This window comes from Pleurodeles waltl, chromosome 1_1 (genome assembly GCF_031143425.1).
Source record: "Pleurodeles waltl isolate 20211129_DDA chromosome 1_1, aPleWal1.hap1.20221129, whole genome shotgun sequence".
NCBI classification, from domain to species: Eukaryota; Metazoa; Chordata; class Amphibia; order Caudata; family Salamandridae; genus Pleurodeles; species Pleurodeles waltl.
In genome coordinates this window covers 852,910,237-852,928,543 of record NC_090436.1, presented here as the reverse complement: position 1 = coordinate 852,928,543, position 18,307 = coordinate 852,910,237, and the positions used below count along the sequence as shown (strand labels likewise).

General features: G+C 38.1%; 1 protein-coding gene across 2 annotated transcripts in view; it reads left to right on the top strand.

The window, feature by feature from the left end:
* CARNMT1 (carnosine N-methyltransferase 1) overlaps nucleotides 1-18,307 on the top strand; it is a 340,569-nt gene that overhangs the window by 66,937 nt on the left and 255,325 nt on the right. For both annotated transcript variants that reach the window (XM_069229159.1, XM_069229170.1), the window contains 2 exons: nucleotides 11,914-12,106; nucleotides 15,831-15,994. In XM_069229159.1, coding sequence (XP_069085260.1) covers nucleotides 11,914-12,106; nucleotides 15,831-15,994 — 357 coding nt within the window. The remainder of the gene's footprint in view (nucleotides 1-11,913; nucleotides 12,107-15,830; nucleotides 15,995-18,307) is intronic.

Genomic DNA, 18,307 nt, shown 5'->3' with positions numbered 1-18,307 from the left:
CTTATTACGGTGAGTCACATGCAGGGCGGTGACCCCTCATAAATCCATCCAACGTTAGCAGAACATCACAAGATATTTCCCCGCGATGAAAAGCAACAAGTCAGGACTCGGTGCAGAGTAACGTGCTTTACTTAAACAAAAGAAAAGAGAAATCTAACGCGTTTCGGAGAACTAACACCTTGTTCGCAGATCCAAACCACCTCTCTTTTTACATGTATTTAAATGTCCAGAAGCAGACAACAGAGACTTAACATAAAAGAAGGACTCAAACAAAAATTCATCACCCAAATACTCAAAAGGGTGTCGGCCATTTTGAAACAGGCAAATATCTACTTATAATCAAACAAATTATATTTATGCATGTTTATACACAATCAAGATTAATGTCAAGTATAATATATATATATATATATATATATATATATACCCTATTATTAGAACTCATTAATTCTCTAATAAGCACAATACTCTGTTAAAATACATCCTTATTTTTATACTATCACTTATCTGAATGTGAGCTGTCAATCCTTATAGATATAATAGCTCCTTGCATTTCACCAACACCCCACTAATATTTCTGATATACCTATTTGAAAAAGGGAAAAGAAGAACAAAGAAACATAAGTATTCATACATGCGATGCAAAAAGAGGAAATATAATACATGGTTAATTTTCTACTGCGTTAATTCTAAATGAAGAATCCTTCCAAATGTAATTGTTTCAAATTTTCTATCTACAGTTTTTTCACAGTTTTTTTCACACTTATTTAATCAAATTTTTAAACAGAATTGAGATGGACCCAAAGTTCTTCATCCTGGTTAAAACCATATGGGGAGGTAGTTGAATACTTGGTGATAAATCGAGACTCTAACTGTCTTAGTTCCAACTCTCAATTCCCACCCCTTATCTTTACTGGAATATTGTCTAATACACCAAATTTTAATAGGTCCCTGTTTTTTTTGATGTGTACTCGCAAAATGTCTCGCAATTGGATACGATTTATCTTAATTGGTTATTGCCCTCATATGTTCTAATATCCTCTTTTTGGCTTTGTGAAGCCAATATAATATTTGTCACATAGGCAGCTCAAGGTATAAACACAATATTCATCATTACAATTCACATGTTCCTTGATACCGAAAGGAGCCATATCTTTGGATAATTGAACTTTGTGGCAATTTTTACTACCTTGGCATGCTTTGCACCTTCCACAAATAAAGAAGCCCTGAACAGTACTCTCTAGATTATCCTGAGATGACTGAATTAGGCTTTTGCATAAGCGATCTTTCAAGGATACACATCTTTTAAAAGTCACTTGAGGTTGTTGACCAACCACACTTACTAGATGGTCATCAGTTTGAAGGATATTCCAATATTTTATCAAAATTCGTTTAACATCCCATGCTTGAGTGTTAAAAGTCGTTATGAACCTTATTGTTTCATTAGCTTCCTTACTAGTGTCTTTTTGGGCAATTAGTAATCTTTCCCGGTTCATTGGTAGTACTTTTTGACAAGCATTATCAATTAAATTATCAGAATAACCTCTTTCCAAAAATCTCTTTCATGATTTGCATTTCTACCAAAAAGTCACTATGTTCACTGCAATTAGTTTTTGCTCTTAAAAGTTCTCCATATGGAATACTCTGAATAAGGTTTTTTGGATGGCAACTTTTGGCATGAAGAATACTATTCCCTGTCGTTTTTTTTTTTTTTTTTACAAAACAGAGTACTCGTAAGTTTATCATTTTTAATTTCTAACTTTGTCTAAAAATTCAATTTCCTTTCCGTGTATATGTGATGTTAACCTTAAATTCATCTGATTTATATTTAATGTTTTAACAAACTCTGCTGCCTTATCTTCATTGCTACTCCAAATAACAAAAATATCATCCATAAAACGTACCCATAGTATTACATGTTCCTCAAAAGCCTGCATTTCATAAACTATTTGTTCCTTCCACCAACCAAGGCAAAGCCCTGCATAACTAGGGGCAAAACAAGTCCCCATAGCAGTCCCTTGTAGTTGTTTATATACCTGGTTGTTAAAAATAAAAAAGTTGTTGGTTGAACAACACTTCATCATATACAATAGCATTTCAGTGTGTTGTAAATGCAATAATGATCTTGCCCTAAGAAAACGCTTACACGCATCAATACCTAGTTTATGTGGGATACACGCGTATACACTTTCAACATCCATTGTCATAAGTAAGAATTGTTTGTTCCAAGGCATTTCGTGAATCTTTTTTAGAAAGTCACCTGTGTCTTTTATATATGATGGTAATGCTTTAACAAATGGTCTTAAAATGAAATCAATATATTTAGATGTATTTTCCAACATACTGCCCTTAGAAGAGACAATTGGTCTCCCCGGTGGAGTAATAGGGTTCTTATGTAAGCAAATATAACACTGGCAATCTGGGATGGGTACATTTTAAAAATAAATACTCTTCCTTAACTATAATCTGATCACTAAACCATTCATTTAGTTTGTCTCCATATTCCTTATTGGCCACAAAATATTGTTTTTTACATGTCGTCTCATATTTTATCACTCAACTGTCTTAGACCTTCTTCCAGATATTTCGACACAGGCCAGATCACAACATTCCCACCCTTGTCAGAAGGTTTAATGACTATATTTTTATTCTTTTCCAAATCCTGAATAGCCTGCAACTGATCTTTATTAAGATTATAATAACCCGGGCTAGTAGTCTTCCTTTTGTTTAATCTTTTAAATTCATCAATGACACATTTTTCAAAAATATCAATTGATGCTGATGTTACTTGGGGGCAGAAAGTAGATCTAGGCTTGAAGACATTGTGCAGCTATCAATCTAAGTTTGTCTGAAAACCTTCCCTTTCCAAACAGGCTTTAGGATCACTGACCCAACCCTCTTCCCCCACCAGCTGACCCATCACTTGAAGTGTGTCAGTGTCCCCAATTTGTAACGAGGATAAAGTTGTCTGTTTGTTTCTAGATTGTTGCTGCATAGGTGCTTTAGTGGCAAACCAGTACTTAAGCTTAAATTTTCTAATGAAATAGAATAGGTCTATTCTACTATGCGTGTAGTCAAAAGATGTTATAAGACAGAAAGATAGACCTAAAGATAGTACTCTTTCTTGTGTCTTAGATGAAACAATATTCAATAAATTTACCACTGTTCCCCTCAGGGGTTCACGGCTGTTTGGCCCCTCTTACAAATTCCCCAAGCACTCTTGATGTCTCTGACGTATTCCACTTGATTTTGTTTCTCCTCTGCCTCATTTTCCACGAGCTCTGAAGCCTGTTTCGCCTCTTCTGCGTTGGCCCTTCGCTCTTCCCTGTGTTAGCAGGTTGAACTCCTTTAAAGATCCTCTCATTTGCACCCCCGATGCTCCACCTGATATCCTTTTACTCATTCCTGATTGTTGATGTTCCTTATTGTCAGCGCTGTTCCTTAAATATTCAAATGTATGTGTAAAGGTCAAAATCTGACCTCTTTAGTAGTCACCTTCACCATGTTGAAATTTCCGTTGTTTCTTGGCTGTGATGTCTCCTTCCAATTTTTCAAGTCTCATCTGTATTTTGTCCATTTCAGACCTAAATTCATCTACTACATTTTTCTTGCAATATTTTAGTAAGTCTATCCATTTCCATCACTGCCTTGTCCACTTCCTTATTTGCATATTTGATTAGTATTTTAAGCATGCCAATCGAGCACTGATGATTATTCTCTGCCCATTCCTCAACCATCTGCGGATCAGGATTAAAAATTGTAGGTAGAATAAAAATTCGTAATCCCTGTGGTATCCGGCCAACTTCAACATATTTCTGGAGAGTAGTCGCCTCCCACCATTTGACTTGTTCTCGTTTCGCAGTTTTCCATAAACTAACCCATAATTGTTTCTTGTTTGTTTCCTCACTTTGTTCACCAGATTTCCCAGATGTACCAACTTTTTCACCTAAAGGTGTAAATAGTTTGGCAGCTGCCTCCTGTCGTCTCTGTTCTTTGCTGGATAACATCTTCAAATATAGAGAGAAAATAAGAGATTGAAAAAATAACATAAAAAAGAAATATTCAACCTGTTTTATTCAGGTTAGGAAGTAAAATATCTCTAGCTCTTTTATTTGTTTATCTAAGCACGTACTCGTCTGCACACGCGGACTTGAAACCGCATCAACATCCGCACCCATATGCCTCTTATATGCGATAATTTTTCTTAAAGAAACTCAAAGCTTTAAATGCTACAGCTGTCACTCAGTGTCCATTTATTACTCAGGGATCCCACGTTGTCAGTCTTTCCCCTGGGGGATTAAATTCCAGTGAGGAAATCAGTAGTCATCTTGGATAGTAATTCTGGATATTATTGGAGGTTTCGATTTCTGTGGTACAAACATATGTTAGATTGTGTAAATTTATGTTATGCAGAAAGGGCTTGTAATATACAGTGTGGGGTGTTAGTAGGCACATGTGAACATAGACTCTTTGGCAGTGGAAAGTGGATGTGAGGAACATTTTCAATTAAGTGCGAACAATAAGGTGCTTTTTTGTGAATCTGATGACAAATGCAGGCCATCCTTTAAGTATTATGTATGTATTTGCAAAACATATGCAGAATTTTTCAAGTGAATGTATAGTAGAAATATGCTTTCAGGATGTAAATGCTCCCCTATTAATTTTTTATAAGGGTTTTTCTAACAATCTGTTAGTAATAAGCACAAAAAGCAAAAACGTTCTCAACAAAGGTGTTTGCATTCTGTTTCTGTGATTTTAGTTAAATGGTATATCGTACACCATTCCAATATGGCCACTGCTTTTTTGATTAGTTTGTTTTGGTTTATTGAGTAGTCTGTTTTTTGTTTTGATGTATCTAGGTATTTAAATGGTTAATGTGTTCTTTTCCCCCATACGTGAATAAGGCTACGTTTGAAACGCTTCGGGAGGAACTCTGTGTGATAGTAAACTTTTTGTACAACTGCCTGGAAGTGTTCTGACCTTTTCTTTGATTATAAAGAAATATTTGGTATATGGAAATTCCCGAATCCATCGTCAGACCGCCACATTTATGAGCCTCAGTATCTCAGGAACGTTTGGATGTAGTGTGTGTATGTATGTGTGTATATATGTGTGTGTGTGTGTGTATGTATGTTTATATGTGTATATATGTATGTGTGTGTGTGTGTGTGTGTGTGTATGTATGTATATATGTATATATGTGTGTGTATATATTCCCCCCCCCCTCCTCCTCCTCACTCTCTTCCCCCTCTGAGTAAAACGAGGAGATTGCCTGGTGCAATTTCTCCTCTTCCATTGTTACTCCCGCACCACACCAGGGCGAGTATATTTTCAACAATAACATTTTGAAACTCAGTGGAGAAGGCAACAAAATTAATACTAAACTGCATAATTGATAGCAAAATTTATTATAGAATGATGGGTCATCATAATTGTTATAAGATAATCAAATGTTAGTTTCATAGATCAGATATTTGACTATATTTATAACTACTTAAATTATGCATACTAATATGACATGTCTCCTTAGACACATTACCCCTACTTTATCATGCAGTCCATCAATGATACTCTTAATCAACATGGACTAATGATCTTATTACAAAGAAAAATTCCACCTAAACAATCAGAATTTGATCCCAAGTGCTAACTCCTTGCCAAACCAGCATTCGATTTTAAAAAAAGAAAAAAAAAAAAAAAAAAACATCATACTTCTATATCATATCCCACTGGACAACATGACTCCATTTTATCATGCTCCTCACCACAAAATATCGACATAGACTCTTATTCTGATACTAAAAAAAAAGTCCCACCTAACATATCAAAATTTCATACAGAGCACTACTGCATTACCAAACCTAGTCCAACATAACATCCTTACCAGATATCCTTGACTTGCGCATTTCAGAGATGCAGCCTTTCATCTTTTGTCTGTGATGAAACGGAACTTCTGTTTGGCTTTCTATTTAAACCCCATTTTCACTCCTAACTCCGCCATAACAAAATTTAACCTGGAAGTGCTACTCCAGCCTAAAAAAAAGAAAACTAGACTTCGTACTCCATCTGGCCATCATATTCCCTTTTTATACTTCGTTCATGAAATTCAGTGTCTTGAAAGTAGGACTGTTTTTGTTTTCCACCAAAAATAAAAGTCACTAAGAAGTATAAAAACAAGAAAGATGTTATGGGGATCAGTACTATGACTAGTTATGACTGAGTTTGCCATGAAAATGTGTTTTTTGGTTGAGCCCATTTCGGGAAGAAGCAATCTACTCAATAAGCCTTCCCCATGTAGGAGGCCATCAGTACGGTCTTATATTTTTCTTTTGGGTCTTCTCAACTTAAAAAGTAACTTTTGTCATGTTTGACTCTTTGTATATACTCCGTCTTATCAGGTTTTACCTAGAACAATATTCAGTGTCTCAAATAGTGTGGCCACTACAAACAAACTTTTGGTATCAGAGAGAGTTTCTTCCACAACACTGGCAGAAAATGGGTTATATAGAAACACCATTGTGGTGTTGGCAAATATCTTATGAACATCATCCTTGCAGCCCTTAACAGACAGTTTTTTTTCCTTGAACCTCTTGGTGCTTTCATGTTTTAGCCTCTCCGATGGCATTAGCATATTAATCTCATGAGCATCTCCTCTACCTCCAAATCCACATCCACATCTTGCTTTTGGTCTAACTCCTATTAAAAGTTTTACAATTCCCCCTCATGGTCGCATTGTGTGTGCTTCATCCTCTGAAGAGTTTAGCTGCACAGTATAAAAGTTGTCTTATCCTTGCCCTCAATTCGGAACCTAGCTTCTTGTCAAATTTGTTAGCCTCCTCATTTAGGCGTTGTTTTAACCTCCGTCCGGCCCTCTCTGTCTGTGCGTGTAGTGCATTTAAATTTTTCCTAAAGTGAGTAATTTACTTATGGCTCTTAATGAGATAACCTTTTGCTTCTCTTAGTTTGCTTTACAACTTTTCCAGTACTGACCATACATTTGGGTCTTATCTACCTGCAGACGAATACAATTTTTTGGGTGTGACCAACTTAATCCCCTAAGTGGTGAAGCTTAACCTGTTACCCCCCTCAAATAAAAAAAAAATGCAGACTTTTTTTTATTTTTAATTTTTTTAATTTTTTTGGTCTGGGGTGGTTCACACTTAAGAATGAATAACTTTTTTTTCCCCACAGAAGTTATCCAGGCCAGGTTTGTTGTGCTAAAATTACTCTCTTCCCAGCGTTTCTGAAAAGTAGACAACTTTCTGAATTCAGCACATTGAATTTGTATAGTGTTATTTGTATAGAATGCTGATGTTTTCCCAAAGGAACTTATCGTTGACCAAAAACAACAATAAAAATGACTAGCAGCACAATAATAGGTAACAAAGTTTTCATCTAATTTTGGGAAAGAATTGACAAGTTACAGGAGGGCTTTGCTGTCTTTGAACATTTAAAAATCTTTACTCACTCGCACCTTATTGAGGGAGAGTTGAAGGCCAGACTTAATGATATAAGGCATAAAGTACCCCTTGACATACGTTAGAAGGATATTGCAAGTCACTGAAGAGTTACATAAACATATAAGGGAACAAAGGCAGAGTTCGTTTTATAAGATTATGGAACTCAGAAGTGACCTGCAATATCCTTAGATATGCCAGTGGATACTTTATGCCACATAATACATGGTCACACCATCACCTTCCTCACAAACCGCTTTTAAACTTGGTGCTTAGCTCTTTCATATGAAAAAGTTAACATGTTTCTCCTGTTTTCCACATATTGCACACAAGTTCAGGCATGTTATGCAAACCTCAGGCCTTAACACACACAGGGACTTATGGTGATGTGGGAGATATCATACACACAGTTGTGGGGCAATGCAGCACTCACTTTGTTCACGTTTGTGGCAAAAGGTGTAATTAGCTTGACTGAAGAGATGTATCATCCTGGAGACCCATAAATCTGCCATTTAGGCCACTAAAGAGTGCCAAATGCCTGGTGCATGTTTCAGTTCTGTCTCATATGTTTTCCTATTCAGCTTCCTTATTCTTATTCGATTCTGTCCATTTGTTCCTGATTGAAACCAATTAAAAAAAAAATATATATATATATATATATATATATATATAACAATGCTTTACTAACATTGGCAAATCGAATAGCTTGGGGCACTCACAATAAAGTGAGACCTATTTGATATGGCAATTATTGCTTAAATGATCTGTACCTGTTTAGGATGGAGATGTTACAGCCCAGTGAGCACTTAAGGTTCCTTCATATACAGTCAGTGTTGTTTGAGGCGATGAGTGTGATTGATATTTGAGGCAAAAAATAAATGATGGCTAATGCTATATAGTTCGCCTATCAAATATTTGGTCAGTGAAGGGGAAAAGTACAGTTCCTTGAATTTTAGAGTCCGTTTATGATGTGGGGCTCTCTTGGTATCGTGACCGTGCCACCACGGTTGAGTGTCGTCTTGCAGGGAAACCCTGCACAATGAACTTTGAGCGAATGCATTCTCCAAAATAGAAGTAAAGTGCACACTCCAATGAAGTATTCACAGTAAAGATGATCATATGTTTCCTTTATTGTTCATATTACTATCTCCAAAATCTTCGTTATATCTAATACATCTACAAGCGGACAGCCAGCATGTTTCTTCAGCAAGACTTTTTTTTAAAGCTGAATACTCAGCAGTCAGTCCATAATTATCAGAGTACATCACACATGAATGATGTCAACAATCGTACTCCCACTCCGCGAATCGTTGGTCAAACGTAAATATTCAAACGCCCTGTCTGGCAATACCCATAAATCCCCACACTGGCCGTATAAGCCTCCAGCTCGTTGTTTGTCTCCTGGTACTGTGTGAAACGGCATAGTGAAAATGTAGCAGTGGGTCCCACAATAAGCCTAGGGCATAGTGATCACTGGCACACCACCTTTATTCTGTGCCCTAGTTTATCAAAGGAAATCTTGCCTGTCTTTCTAGTTAGTTAGATCTTTTTATTTTTATTTTTCAAATAACGTAACATAAAGGAACAAACAAAACATTTCAATCCTACTGAAAGCCATGCTCATACAGTATGGCATATGATGCTACAGCGTTAACAAAATGCAGTGGGCCTGAGGTGAGGTGTACAGTTAAATAGAACTGGGCATCAGGTACACAGGAACGTTCCCAAGTAGACATAGGGTAAGTTTAGGATTGTAATGAATGCACAAGATCATCCTGAAAGTCAGTGATGTAGTATAGTTGGTAGTCTAGCACAACTTACTAGCCCATACACACAAGAACCATAATAGACCCCAGATAGTGTATTGCTACACATGTAAGCCCTAATATTCTGATTTAGCCAATTCGACTCTGAGAGGGCACCATATACCTCTAGGACATGATCCACTGTATGCAGCATACCTCCACCAGGTTGTTGTAAAGGGCAGTGGGCCTTTTGTCCATGTGCACATCATGGTTCGTTTGGCTAACAAATCAAAACAGTTCATAACCTCCTAACCGGTTTAGTGCAACGCAGCAATAAGAGCTGAGGAGTGCAGTCAAATTGTACCTCAGTGATTTCCTCTTGCTTTTGTGTTAAATCGAAACAATAGGCTCCAGTAGGATGGGGGGTTTCCCCAGGCTATGTTATAAAATATTGCGGGGGGTCTGTGCCACATCTGTTGCACTTTGGGTCTCCAGCAGGGTCTATTTTATGCATCATGTATGGTGTACAATACAGGTAATGAAGAAATATGAAATGGAGAACTTAGTGCTTATAATTAATAGATACTGCATTCTTCTCCGAGTAGCAATCGTCCATAAAGTGTCTATCAGTAACTCTGCAGTATTGTCCTCCCAGTATGCTTGTGCAGTATTCTGAGTTGGTGAGTGACAATCTAAGTTAATGCTGTAGGATTGTGATATTCAAGCTTGCAAGGCAGGAGATGTAATCCTATATGTTAGTGGGAGGAATTCCTTTAGTTCATCTGTTAAAGAAGGCCAATGTGAGGAAATGGCATGTTGCATTTGGAAAATTGAACATTTCAAGGGTTGTAGTATATTTTATTCTTCCTGATTTGTTCCAGTGTCAGGTACTTTCCACTGGGGAACAGTAGGCCCATAAGTCTGACATTAGTGTTCTCTGGACTCTTAATTACAACAGCATACAAGAAAGTAGTAATTGCCAGGTTATGAAAAATCAAGAGCAAGGGCGAATACATGGTCCGAATAGACCAACACATGCATAGGGCAGTCTGTATAAGTTGAGAAAGTAGGTTGTTTGGTTGATATGACAGTGACTAACATGCCCTTTTCTACCTGGTCCATTTCTAATAGCAAGTGTGGGGTGCGGTGTTCATCATGCCAGTACGTGACGTAGTGCGAGTGTGCAGCATGCTAGTATGTTTTGAGGTTGGGAACTGCAAAACCCCCTTATGAAATCGTAGAATGAGGGTTTCCCATTTAAGTCTGGGGTTTCAGCCCATATGAGTCTAGACTGTGGCTTCTGTTAAGGGGAACATTTGGATTTACTCCAGTTTATATGAATACCTGAAAATAGTCAAATAACCCCATATAATGAAGAATTTCTTTCAGATATTTTTTAATAAACAAAAGGTGATATCATTTGCCCATAGAAACAGCAGTACCCTTCTTCGTGGGAAGGCAATCTCCATATGGACACGCATTTCTCAGCCAATTAACCAGAGGCTAAATCTCCATTGCAAACAAACCTTGACAGAGGACGTCCTTTATTCCATTATTGCAAGTGAATCTTCTAGGTAGGAACCCTGACTGTTATGGAAAAATGAGGTTAAGCTTGAGTGGAGTAAGCTTATTAGTTGTCACATGGGCCAAAATTGTGTTACCTAGATTCAGTAGCGAAAAACAATGGTAAGATTTACAGTCTTTATCCAGATTTAGGACTGCTTTTCTAGTTGTAGAAGGAAAGCATCAACCTTCTAATGCTTCTTGATACAGATCATTGAGGAGCGGGTGAGCAGGACCTTAAACTCTTTTGTAAACCTTAGTAGTTAGGCCACCTGATCTCAGTGCTTTACCACCAGCTACTCCATCTAATTAAGTCGTAACCTCAGGACATTCTATGGTTCCATTAAATGTGGGAGCCCCTACTATTAAAGTCAATGCTATACCGTCCAACTATCCCTCAATCTACATAGAATCAAGTTTCACGTGGAGTGTAAGTCTTCATAATAATTTCGGAACTCCTGAATTAGTCCAGCAATACCCACTAAGTCCTCTTGTTCAGTTGTTCTCTGTGAGTGTATGATGGTATGAGTCTGGTGTTTCTCCAGTATCCAAGACATTGGTCAGCTGGGCCTTCTCCCTCACCATATACATGTGCCTGGGTTTCCTTCCAGAAAAGGCGCATGCTGATTAGATCTTTGTAGATTGATTTATTGTAATTATTTAGTTCAAACTGAAGGGTCACATAGGTATGTTTTCTTTTGTCCTGCTAAGTTGTTGAATCTGTGAGACGAATCAGCCGTTTAAGAGATCTGTGTATGATTTTTGTCTGGAGTGGCTTCAATTTTAGTGTCCCTAGAATTGATCTTTTTTTCTTTTTCTGATCAAGTAGAACAAGATAGAAAAAAATTATTTTCTTATAATATCGCTGGTGAACAGTGATGTGTCGATTCAGCTTGCCAAAGTTGTGTTGCATCATTAGAGTACTGTCTAGTTGGGTTTTGCTAATTCCTCAATTAACTAAAGTACAGTATGTAAGTTAAGTATGCTGGTATTTATAAATGTGGGCAGTTTAATGTGCAATACTTCTAAACATGGCCAACTTACATCCATTGGTCTTTAAAAGTAAATGAAGATTAAGTGGATGGGTGGTGTGCTTTTGTTTGCACAATGCTATTCAATGGTTTGTAAATTTTTGTTTTATTTTTCAGAACCGGTATTCATGAGCGAGTTAACCGAACAGAAAGACAGTTCCGATCCCTCCCTGATAATCAACAGAATCTTCTTCCAGACTTCTTTCCTCATTTGGATAGGATTCGGCAATGTATAGATCACAATCAGGAAATCCTAGAGGCCATTGTGGAGGACTGTATACACATGTTTGAAAATAAAGAATATGGAGAAGTATGTACAACCTGCATGCCGGTTTCTATATCAAAATTAAAATCTTGTTGAGCTTCTTGTGGAACACATTAATCTTGTGCACTACTATGGTCTACTATTCAGGCTAGGTTATAACTTTGTGGAACAACATTGCCAGGTTCCACTATTTAACAAGCAATGGGCTGGTTCACTACCAAGCCACCAAGGTTCTCTCCTCACCCACAAGCAAAAACAGATTTAAAAAATGAATACAACTCCTTAGTTACAAAAATAGCAGGCACTGCCTGGCCGATCTTCACTCTGACTGACATTATCTTCCCTCAACTGAGTTGCAAATTCATTATTACTGGTACTGTAAGTGGTGTTCCCAGGATATTGTTTAAACTGTCATTCTTTCCTAAGTCTTCCTTACAGTTGTAGTTCCTCCACCATGCTGCAAGACCCGAACCCAAGCACGTAAAATAGAATAAACTAACACCAAGTCTATGAAGGCTAGCCCCTCTTCTTTGCTCTGCCCAAATTACAGGTGTAGTAGATGTTATTACTTAATAATTTGGTTTTTGGATGCTCCATGGCTGCATTCTTTATCTTCGGCTGCTTACTTGTAGCCTCTTTCAGTGATTGGCACCCCTCTCTTGACAAATGTTATTCCCTTCATTAGGGTCTACTTTGAGATAGCCACAGGGTCCTTGCACGCCACTCAAATTCTTTTCCATTTCTGCTTTTCTTTTGCACACTTTGACCCAAGTCCCACCGCCAAAGCACCAGTGCGCACAGCTCAGTCCTCTCCTTAATATGAAAATGCTACTATATCATATTTGTTCCTTTTTAAGGCACACTCTCTTCTAAGTGTCGCTTCTTACGTTCAGTAAGTTACATTGTTAAGCTACCCCAATATGTCTGATATAATGAGCTCCACAGATATCTTAAAATTTACCATTCTTCTTCTCCAGTGGTACACCTTAACTTTATATGTACCTAAATTATATTATGCTAATTGGTGAGGTGAAGGGTACTCAAACCTTTTGCTTGTTGATTTCAGTTATTCTTTCTGTTAAGGAAGACTGTTTATGAATGTGTCACACATAGGCTATAAACCTATGTGTTTTTGGCCATGTCCTTTGTTGCATAGCCACACACAAAATCCACATTAATTATGCTCCTACACCACACCCCTTGTAAAGCCCATTTATTTGTTTCATCTCAGCACTGTTTAAGCGGAAAGTTTTATTTGTCATGTAAAAAATATAGTTTGAGGGAGAAATTATTTTGTCATGTAATAAAACGATCTAATTTAGGCCTAAAGCCAGTAAACAATGAGGTCCACTAACAGCCACAGTATTGACTTCTCAAATTACCTAGCACTCTACATTATACTTAGTTTCATTTTCATTTGTTGTTTAAAAAATAGATGAAATTCCTCTGTTCCATATGGATGTTGTCCCTTTGTAATCGATTTTAGGGAAATCCCATGATTGTTTTTCACTTAATATCTTGTAGTGATAATTGGTAATTTTGGCAGCATGTTTAAAGAATCTTTAAAACCTATCAAGTCTAGCAAGAGTACCATCAGTAGTCGATGGTTACTCCAAGACCGTTGCAATTGTTTAATGCACATTCATTAACTTGTGGTACTTAATTTGTGCGGGAAAGACCAGTAATAGTTACTTGTAGCTCTTGTCCTATTTACTTTTGTTCTTTCTCTCCGACGTGATTGTCCTTCCTTTATCACTGGTTGTAAAGTAAGTGTAGATCCTATCTTGTTTATGGATGCACTGACATTCTCTGAATTAAGTTTTGCTAGCAAAATAATGTTTTAATGTAAAATGATTTCTTTCTCAAAAGTCAACAACATTTATCCTGCATTGGAAAAAACTGTTGGTTTGTGTTTTGTGTTATAAAGTGGTTCTGTTATAATTCCCTTAGAAACAGACACCCTCACATTTCATAGTGTAGTGCAAGCTTCCTTCACACATACAGACCAAGTACAGAATGTGTAGTAGTTGTTAAAACTTCACACCAGGATTCACACACACCCTGTACAACCGAGTAGTCTGCAGCAGTTCAAGTTGCACTTGTCTTCGAGCATCTTGAAGACTGAATAGCAGATACTCCCAAAATAGGTAGGCAATATGAGTTTCTCAAGGAATATGACAAACGGTTGTGATGCAGAGGGAGAATCAATAGGAGAAGGACTTTACCACTGAACCATCTCATACCAGTGGTAGCGAGTCATCTGGAGTCATATCTGCAAACTGGAATGTTGAAAGTGCCTGAAAAAAGCACCTGGCATATTGTCCAGTCCCAGATACTTAACCGGGAATATTGCTACGACTTCTAGAAACAAATGCTTGAGTGTTGTCCAGTTCTGGAGGTAACATCTAAAGTGTTTTGCTAGTGTTTGTTTATTTATCATTGGGTAAGGCTATGTGGATGTATGCTTTTTCTTGTTTATTTAGAACAGAATGCATGATATTTCACGTTGAGTGTCTTTCCCAGCTCTGTTGTACTTTGAAGCATTCCTGAAGATCAGCAGGAGTAGATTCTAAGGATGACTTGGAAAAATTAAGTTGTACCTAGTGCTGGGGCACACTCCATTAACACCGTGGTGCAGTGCATCCCTAATTTTCTGCCTTTCTTGAAGGCTCTGTATTGATGTTTCTGACTAAAATCTTTTCCTTTAAGTGGATTTTCATTCTTGAAGAAAGCATTGGTTAACAACATCAAAATTCACCAATACACTAAATATTCACAATTACATCTGAAAGTCTCCTCTGTTCCAGACTTCAGAAACCTGAAACATTAGCATTACTTAATCCAGACCTAAGTGTCAGCACCTACCTCAAGCTTAAACCCACCAAAACAGAATACCTGCTGTGTGGTCCGTAAACAACTAGCAACAATTAGTCCAAAGTTGTCTCCAAGCCCTGAACCTAGACTCATTTGAACCCCACTGTCACCCAATGCTGAGTCACTCTGATTAACCCTGGGCACAGTTCTGGACTTCATGCATCACCACTTAACCCAAAATGATCTGGTACAAGCTCTCCTTACTTAAAAAAAAGTGCCTTTAGAACTGCATTTCAAGGCCTCATAGTCTCACAACTGGAAAACCAAAGCAACAAGCCTCTGTTTATGCACTTATGATCTTGAACAATATCCCCATATCTATCAGGGCTGCCTGAACCTACTACAATTTAGGTAGGAGTTGAAGAATCTTCTCTCAAAAGAATACTATGTAATTATGCATTAACAATCTATGAACTAGCTTCTCCCCTTTTCAAGTTGACTGCCTTTTTGCCGTGGACCTTCTACAGTGCTTCACCACCTTTTGGGTAGGTTTATCTATGTAAATACGATAAACACACATATATACATACATACATACATAGTCTCCCTTAGAGTGTTTTGGTCTCAGTGCAGATGATCACTTGAAGCAATATGTCCAAACGTGTAACAGAATGCAGACATTTGGGCAAAACCGTACCCCTTTGGTTCCTCAACAGTAAATATTGCCAAGTATATAATTGCATTGTTTGTCTTTGTCTTACTGTAAGGTGTATTTTAAGAAATGTTAATTTCACTTGTCAATTTGTTGTTCGGTACAGAGAGTAACCTTAAGTTCATTGTAGATCCTTGAATCTACACAAATGCCTCTCAACTTGTTCTGGGGCAGACATTGAATCTGCTGACAGGGTTTTCAACACTGGATTTTTTTTCTGACATTTATGTATGTTTGAAACAGGGAAACAGAAAAGTTTATCCCGCGTCCACGTTTGACATGGACAAATTAAAATCTACAATTAAACAATTTATTAGAGATTGGAGTGAAGATGGGAGGACAGAACGAGAAGCCTGCTATCAGCCAATCATTAATGAAATTGTGAAGTACTTTCCCAGAGACAAATGGTAAAGCATAACTTGCATCTTTAACCACTTTCACTTTGTAGCAGTATAAGCAGTTTTAAGCAAGTATAGAGAAAATATTGTTTTCTCATCTGGTAGTCTAGGTTTACCTCAGTAATTGTGACATTGATTTGCTTTAATGTTTGGAAAAAAACTCCTTTCTATAGATTGTTTGTTTTTTTTCTTTTGTTTGATGGATGTAAATGTCTGTTTAAAAAAAAAAAAAATTCTATTGCATTGCTGTCAAAAGCTGCATATTAATAAAGATGTGTTCTTGGAACCAGAAATTACCTGTAAAGTGCTCTGAGCTAAGCTTTAGTGTTACTACTTGCAGTTTTCTGAATGTTGAACCGTAAAAGTTAGTTCCAGGTAGTACACCATGACAAAAGACAAGTGATCTGCTGCTTCGCTAATAGATCTTGTTACGAATGAAAGAAAATTGATTCTACAGGATCTGCATTAGTTTTTTTCTATCTGCCAAAATTATTTTAAAACACTTCCCCTTTTTGTAGCTGTATATCTCACTTTTAATAAGTCTTTGGTTTTCTAGAGTGCACACTTACAATGTCTGGTCTCTGTCTCCTAGGCTCCTCGAGTCTAGATAAGCAGAGGAAGGAGTGTAAAATGTTTCAGATTAAAGTAACATTTACAAACCCTTTATGTCTCATAAATTAGAAGCCATAATGCAAACGCATTAGACTTCAAATCACACACAGGTTGTCTCTTGCCCTTGGGCTTAATAAGAAAATAATTGAAGTTAACAGAGTTAAGGCAGAAGATTTTCCTGTGGGGGAAAAAGATAGCATCTAGTCCTGAATCTTGAAAATGAAAACCCGCAGAGAGCATGGCTAAGGGATCAGCAACACTCACTGACATAATCTTTTGTAGTTGCGGTTTGAATGAAGTGAAAAATTCTTACCTGCGACAATAGATGTTTGAGTGGGAGGAGTTTCTACTTATTTTTGGGGATGTCTTTTTTTAGATGTCAAAACCAAGACTCCATCCAAGAGTTCTATCTAAAAGGATTGAGATTGTCCTGATAACGTTCCTTCAGTCTTCTCTCCACCGTGCTCAAATCTCTTAAGGCTTATCCATTTTCATTAGCTTACAAACCTAGGTGCAAAGACACAGCAGTTCTGTTCCATTAGACAGCCCTCTGAAGGGGACTATTTTTCATCACTGTAGTAGTAAAAACAGAGCCAAAGGAATTGACCAGCGTTTGTTTGAAAATGGTGAAACCATTTAAGAACACTTATGAAGAGCTGAGTGTGCAAAACTGAGTAGATACCTGTAAAGAAATGGCTCCCTGTTGCAGTTACCCTCCACGTTTTGCCTGATACTGATGCTGACTTGACTGAGAAGTGTGCTGGGACCCTGCTAACCAGGCCCCAGCACCAGTGTTCTTTCACCTAAAATGTACCATTGTTTCCACAATTGGCACAACCCTGGCACCTAGGTAAGTCCCTTGTAACTGGTACCCCTGGTACCAAGGGCCCTGATGCCAGGGAAGGTCTCTAAGGGCTGCAGCATGTCTTATGCCACCCTAGGGACCCCTCACTCAGCACAGACACACTGCTTGCCAGCTTGTGTGTGCTGGTGGGGAGAAAATGACTAAGTCGACATGGCACTCCCCTCAGGGTGCCATGCCAACCTCCCACTGCCTGTGGCATAGGTAAGTCACCCCTCTAGTAGGCCTTACAGCCCTAAGGCAGGGTGCACTATACCACAGGTGAGGGCATATGTGCATGAGCACTATGCCCCTACAGTGTCTAAGCAAAACCTTAGACATTGTAAGTGCAGGGTAGCCATAAGAGTATATGGGCTGGGAGGCTGTCAAACACGAACTCCACAGCACCATAATGGCTACACTGAATACTGGGAAGTTTAGTATCAAACTTCTCAGAATAATAAACCCACACTGATGCCAGTGTTGGATTTATTAAAAAATGCACACAGAGGGCATCTTAGAGATACCCCCTGTATTTTACCCAATTGTTCAGTGCAGGACCGACTGGTCTGTGCCAGCCTGCTGCTGAGAGACGAGTTTCTGACCCCATGCGGTGAGAGCCTTTGTGCTCTCTGAGGACAGAAACAAAGCCTGCTCTGGGTGGAGGTGCTTCACACCTCCCCCCTGCAGGAACTGTAACACCTAGCAGTGAGCTTCAATGGCTCAAGCTTCGTGTTATAATGCACCAGGGCACTCCAGCTAGTGGAGATGCCCGACCCCTGGACACAGCCCCCACTTTTGGCGGCAAGTCCAGGAGAGATAATGAGAAAAACAAGGAGGAGTCACTGGCCAGTCAGGACAGCCCCTAA